Here is a 7,169-nt window from a genome sequence, read left to right on the forward strand (position 1 = left end):
TATTTATTTTTGTTAAAGGTGATCATACATTGTTATTTCAAATCTATGTTGATGGTATTATTTTTAATCAACTACTCAAAACTATATGAGAAGTTGCCAAACTGATGCATGAGAAATCTAGATGAACATGATGGATGAACTGACTTTTTTTTTGGCTTTCAAGTCAAGCAATTGGACTCTGGAACTTTTTTAAGTTAGACAAAGTACACCAAATAATTATTGAAGAAATGAGATCATGTTCAACTGGAGCAAACCCCATGAGGTCATCAATTAAGCTTGATAAAGACAAAGGGGGGGTATAAGTCGAGTTAACCATGTATCTAGGTTTAATAGATTTTTTTCTGTACCTAACTGCCATTCAACGTGATATCATGTTTGCAGTATGTAGGTGTGAATGTTTTAAGTCTGATAAAAAGCAACCTCATTATTTATCTACCAAAATAATTCTTAAGTATCTTAAAGGAACACAATATGCTGGATATGATATGCTAAGGACTCATTATTCTGATGCAAACTATGTAGGTTGTAATCTTGACAGAAGGAGTACCAGTGGATCATCTCAATTTCTTGGAGGCCGACCGATTTCTTGGTTAAGAAAAAATCAGAAATCAGTTGTTTTTCAACTACAAAAGATGAATACTTATACGGGATTTGATGTGTCCAGCTGTTTTGGATTCAACAACAACTTAAAGATTATGATATTGTTGCTAAGGAGTCACCAATTTTATACAACACACAATTGCGATTGCGATCACATACAATATATTTTTGCACTCTCGGACAAAGCTTATCGATATTCGTCATCATTTTATCCGAGATCATGTGTTGAGAAAGAACATATGTTTGGAATATATCTCAACTGAATTGCAAAAAGCTGAAATATTCAACAAAACTCTTGTAGATAATAAGTTTTCCTTCTTCAAAAATATTTAGCACATATTGATTTATCTTAGGATGCATGAATTTAGTGAGAATACTAATTCTTGAAGCTCTACTGATAAGACATTTGTCGGTTAATCTTTAAGGGTCACTAACTAATTGTTAGTCTATCACCTAATTGATAGACAATACTCTCCGTCTAACTAATCTTATCATTTAGTATTGAATTTAATAACTTATTTAATTCTCCTCATTAATCATTAAGGGTTGAACATTGTATTTATGTATTTTAATAAATGTACATTGTACCTACCTTGTATTTTAAAAAAAATTCAGAATATTAGTAGATAGCATGACACGTGTCCCGTTTGTCTACTAGTTCAAAGGTCTCATATTTTAAATATACGAAATCTTTCAAATTTCCAGTTTACCATTATTTCTATTTTCGATTAAGTTTCTTCCAAGTGGTGGTTCTTGCACCTTTTTCATTTAGAAATCATATAATTTCTATTTCAAATTTCTTTTCAGAAATGGCAGCACCTGATACTCCATCTTACATCATGAATGCTCTGCCGATTGACTTTGAGTCAAGTTCCTCCATGGAAGATGCTGCCATCATAGGAGTTTTCAAGACAATTGAGTCACATGGAGTCAAGATCTTTCTCAATTCATCCATGGAGATTTATGTTACCAAATTGAATAATTTCAATGCAAGAGGAATAGTTGATGATGACGGAAGAATAAGGATGCATCTGGGAGAACATAATCTTTTGATTGACCAAGCCTTTTTCTTCGTTCTTTTCTTGTTACCTTCTGAGGGGCTAACTAACTTCTATGAGGCTCTTCAAAATGCTATTGATGAAATGAAGGTTAATTTTTATGCATCTAGTGGATCTATCAAAACATCTGGAAAGAATAAAGAGATGAAATTGGAGTGGCATTTGCTAACTGATGTGGTGGCCAAGCCTATTCTGGCAAAGATAGGTTCTTTCAATGCTTTTATCACTTCATAATTTTCTTGAAATGACAATCATTTCCACTTGGATCAAGATTAAATTGACTATCACAAAGTCATGATTCAATCAACATTCTCCTTGATTTGGTAACACCTTCATCAAACTATTTCAAGATTCAGGAGTTCTGCTCAGTGACACAGTCACCCTGCACATGTTCAAGGCTCTAAATGCCGCCAATACTCTTTCTTTCAGGCCAAAGGGACATGCACTAAACATCTCCCTAACTGGTATGCCGGTTATAAAGAAGGAAATAAGATAAGAGTTGGCTGATTCCAAGAAGTCAGTAAAACTTTTGTTTCAAGCCTAAGAGAAAACTGATTCTACAATCTAGTGATTTTGAGATGGCTAGCCCTTTTCCTCCTTCAAATAAGCCATGAACCACTAAGACCACACTAGCATCCACACCAATAAGGGCAATAGCTATCCCTCAGGTACAAGGTGTTAAAGAAACTTATGGCAAGGGTAATGGAAAGCTTACTGAAAAGGTCAAGATGATAGATATGGCATCCCCTCCTAGGATAATAAAGATGCCTTCTACTTTTCCACCTCCTCACACATCTAAAGGAATTATCATAAGAGATCCCATACATTCCACAAGTTCATGACTGTAATCAAAATTTTCCACAAAATCAGTTTCAGTAATAAAAAGTGACAGAAATGATTGAAACTGAACCAATGTCAGCTGTTTGGACACAAATTGATGTTCTAATAGATGAGGTTAATTAATTTACAGAGGAGAAAGTTGAATTCTTTGATGAATGGGTTGAGTTCAGAATAAGTTACCTTTACAAAGAGGCTGGAGAAGAATATTGTGCTAGACAGATACATATCACTAGAGAAATTTGTGCTGAATCAAGTTAAAACAGTGATTATTGCAGGAGAACTTCAACACAAGGATTACCTTATCGATCATTTGCACAATTAGAAGATGACTACATTTTTTTTGAAGGGAGAGTCAGTTATGATCCAACTTGCCCAACATATTTTGATAACATCTCTGTGATAAATTGTTATGGACCCAAACACATTGGGCCCAGATACATTGGGCCCAGTGACTACTGGAGTAGCAAAACCAATAGCTGAAGGGATAAACAAAGCCAAGCCCAGGATTGTAAATGTTTACGTAAGAAGAGGGAAGGGAGAAGCACGTGTGGAAGAAGTATAAATAAAGGGGGGGAGGTAGGCTAGAGAATCATTCTGTTATATAGAGTGTTGAGTCATTAACATATTGTTAGTGTGAGAGAAAGTGTCTGTAACCTCTTGTCAGTTAATTTCCCGGTGCAATACAGATTCTATTTTCTGTTCAAGTGATCGGAATTGTTACCTGAGTTCCTAACATTTGGTCCGACCTGCCGGATCCGAGAGAACGACGGGAAGCAATGGCCAGCACACGATCAGAAGCTAAGATGGAAAGCATGGAGAAGGCGTTGATGGGGGTGCAAGACAACATGTCGCAAGTGCAAGGAAGGCTGGATAAGATAGACCAGGCGGTGGAAGGCTTGCTAAGTTTGAAAGGAATAATGGAGCAAATGATCAAGTTACAAGCGGGAGCTACGGTACGGAGCAATGAAGGGGGAGGACAGTTAGGGGAGGGAAGCGCAGTGCACGGTAAGGAGGAGAGGGTAGCGCACCAGGGGGAAGAAGCAACAGAGGAGGTGAGAATGGCACTGAAAAAAATTGAACTACCTATGTTTGAAGGGGAAGATCCGTTGGGATGGCTAGGAAAGATGGAGCAATATTTCGAAGTCCATGAATCTCCAACCGAATGCAGGCTCAAGTTAGCTTACATCTGTATGCAAGGTACTACGGTCCACTGGTTCCGATGGATGAAAGTAAGGATCCCAAACTTAAGTTGGGATAGGTTAGCGGAAGAATTGATCAAACGATACAGTGGTTTCGATGCCAATCCGTTTGAGCTCATAGCTTCGCTGAATCAAGAACAGCAATCGGTGGACGCTTATATAGAGCGTTTTGAAATGTTGATTGCGCAGCTGGGCGAGGTACAAGAGGACCAGGGGCTAGGTTATTTTATGAGTGGGTTGAGGGAAGAGATACGACGGAGAATGATTGTTCATGCGCCCAGAACGGTGGATCACGCGATGATGTTAGCGAGAGGCCTGGAGCGAGAATTGTATGGGACGGCGGTGGATCGGGGAAGAAGTAAAGTTGGGCTGGGCTTGGGGTATACACATAAGCCGGTATCTAACATGGGCTGGGCCACTCAGGCTCCTGCCCATGAAAGAGATCGGAGCAAGAGTTACCCACAACCCAATAACAATACGCGGACATGGAGTCCAGGAGAGCAAAGAACACGAAATCCAATTACACCGCAATCGTATAGCGGTGGGCCTCGGAATCATTCAGGCGGTGGTCGTGGAGGAATGTCGAGACCACCTGATCAAAAAATTCGGGACGACAGAGTAGTATCCCATCAAGAGTTTTTACACAGACGTGAGAAGGGACTGTGCTTTAAGTGTGGCGATCCATATCACCCAATGCACCGATGCGCCAATAAAAGCTTGAGAGTGACGATTCTAGCAGAAGAGGAAGGGGAGGAGAGCGAATGGGAGCAAGTCGAGTTAGAGGAAAAAAATGAGGAGGCAAGACGGGAAGCAGAGGAGACAGGGGAAAATAACGTGGAATTCAACACCCTGGAATTACCACTGTACTCGGTCAACGGCATAAACCACCCACAAACCTTAAAAATGAGAGCGAAGGTAGCTGGGAAAGAGGTAGTGGCGATGGTGGACAGTGGTGCGAGCCACAATTTCGTTTCAAAAGAAGTAATAACCGAATTAGGACTCGAAGTTGACAGTAGCGTGTTCTTCGGGGTGTGTCTTGGAGATGGATGTCGGGTGTCATCACAAGGGGTGTGCCGAAGGTTGAAGGTGGATCTGGGGCAATGCCAAATACAGATTGAAGGGTATCTGTTTGAGTTAGGAGGTATTGATCTTATATTGGGAGTCGATTGGCTTCGTACCTTGGGAGATGTTCTGCTGAATTGGAATAGGATGGAGATGCGATTCAGTTGGTGTGAGCAGACTGTTATCTTAAAAGGTGATCCCTCCCTTAGCAGATCACTGGTATCTTTTAAAAGCATAGCCAAAGTAAGTGAGGTGGAATTTTATGGGGCCGTATTATTAAAGTGGAAGGGAGGAGAGGAGTGGGGAGCAGAAGATGGGGGGGGAGGAGAAGCAATGAACAACATGTTGGCAAAATATGAAAAAGTATTCCGGGAACCTTGCGGTTTACCTCCTAATCGGAGCCAAAATCATGTTATAAGTATAAAAGAGGGTTGTGGACCGATATCCGTAAGGCCCTATCGATATGCTCACAGGCAGAAAGATGAAATTGAAAAGATGGTGAGTGAAATGCTCATCTCGGGGGTTATACAAACCAGCAATAGCCCCTATTCAAGTCCAGTAATACTGGTTAAAAAAACAGATGGGAGTTGGCGATTTTGTGTGGACTACCGGGCTTTAAACGATATTACAATTGCTGACAAGTACCCTATTCCTGTGGTGGAAGAATTGTTTGATGAGCTGCATGGAGCTACTCATTTCACCAAGCTGGACCTCAAATCTGGGTACCACCAGATTCGAGTTCGAGCTGCTGATGTCCATAAAACAGCGTTTCGAACGCACGAGGGCCACTACGAGTTCCTGGTTATGCCCTTTGGGCTTAAAAATGCACCAGCAACCTTTCAAGCTACCATGAATGAGGTATTCCGCCCTTTTTTGCGTAAATTTGTATTAGTTTTCTTTGATGATGTTTTAATTTACTGTAAGAGTTGGAAGGATCATGTTAAACATGTAGAAGTGGTGCTGACATTATTACAGCAACACAAATTCGTCTTGAATCAAAAAAAATGTCAGTTTGGGCTAGAACAGGTTGAGTACTTGGGACATATCATCACTGCACAAGGCGTAGCAATGGACAGAAACAAAATTGAAAGTGTGGTGCATTGGCCACAACCACAGAACACGAAAGGAGTAAGGGCATTTCTGGGGTTGACGGGATATTACCGAAAGTTTATTAAAGACTATGGTAAGATCGCGAGACCCCTCACTGAGCAACTGAAAAAGAATCAATTTGGGTGGGAGGAGAAAGCCCAAGGAGCTTTCGAAAGACTTAAGCAAGCTATGGTTACTGCTCCTGTGCTGAGAATGCCAGACTTTTCTAAAGAATTTGTGATAGAATGCGACGCTTCTGGAATGGGCATTGGGGCAGTGTTGAACCAAGAGGGTCAACCAATTGCTTTTTACAGTAAGGCGTTGGCAGATAGGGCACTATCTAAATCAACATATGAGAGGGAATTAATGGCATTAGTTCTAGCAGTCCAACATTGGCGACACTATCTACTGGGACGCAAGTTTGTCGTGATAATCGATCATAAGCCCTTGAAAAATCTGTTGCAACAACGAATAACTACACCGGACCAGCAATATTGGTTGGCTAAGTTGATGGGGTATGAGTTCGAAATAAAACACCGAGCAGGGGCAGAAAATGGGGCAGCTGATGCACTGTCCAGAAGGGAGAGCACGGGAGAAATGAAGGCTTTCACAAAAACAGAATGGGTGGGGGTGGAAGCATTCCAAGAGGCAGTAAGAAATGACCCCGAGCTTAAAAACATCATTGAAAAGGTGAGGAGGGACCCAGAAGGCAGCAAGAATTATTCTTTCATTAATGGAAGCTTGCACTTTAAAGGCAGAATAGTCGTGCCTTCGAAATCATCATGGGTCTCCACATTGCTGATTGAATTTCATGATACCCCTTTCGGGGGACACTCCGGAGCTTTATGAATGTATAAGAGAATTGCAAGCAATTTCTTTTGGCCAAAGATGAAGAAGGATATCTACAAATTTGTGTCAGAATGTGGAGTCTGTCAAAGACAAAAATATGAAGCAATGACACCTGCAGGGTTGCTGCAACCATTACCGATTCCAGAAGCTATATGGGAAGAGTTGGCAATGGATTTCATTACAGGGCTGCCAAAATCACATGGGCATGAAGTGATATTAGTGGTGATTGACCGATTATCCAAGTATGGACACTTCTTACTACTGAAAAGGCCATACACGGCCAAGTTAGTAGCAGAAACTTTCACAAAGAATGTGGTCAAATTACATGGCATCCCTAAGACGATTGTCAGTGACAGAGATGCGGTGTTTATGAGCTTATTCTGGTCGGAGCTATTTCGGTTACAAGGGACCCAACTCAAGATGAGCACGGCCTATCACCCGGAGACAGATGGACAAAGTGAAGCCTTGAATA

The 7,169-nt window shown here is 40.9% G+C and overlaps 1 protein-coding gene across 1 annotated transcript; it reads left to right on the top strand.

The window, feature by feature from the left end:
* Nucleotides 1–3,274: 3,274 nt before the first annotated feature.
* LOC140835864 (uncharacterized) lies at nt 3,275–6,697 on the top strand. Its single transcript, XM_073201275.1, has one exon. The coding sequence runs from the start codon at nt 3,275–3,277 to the stop codon at nt 6,695–6,697; it is 3,423 nt and encodes a 1,140-aa protein (XP_073057376.1).
* Nucleotides 6,698–7,169: the final 472 nt, after the last annotated feature.

Source organism: Primulina eburnea, chromosome 7 (assembly GCF_022965805.1).
Source record: "Primulina eburnea isolate SZY01 chromosome 7, ASM2296580v1, whole genome shotgun sequence".
Lineage (NCBI taxonomy): Eukaryota > Viridiplantae > Streptophyta > Magnoliopsida > Lamiales > Gesneriaceae > Primulina > Primulina eburnea.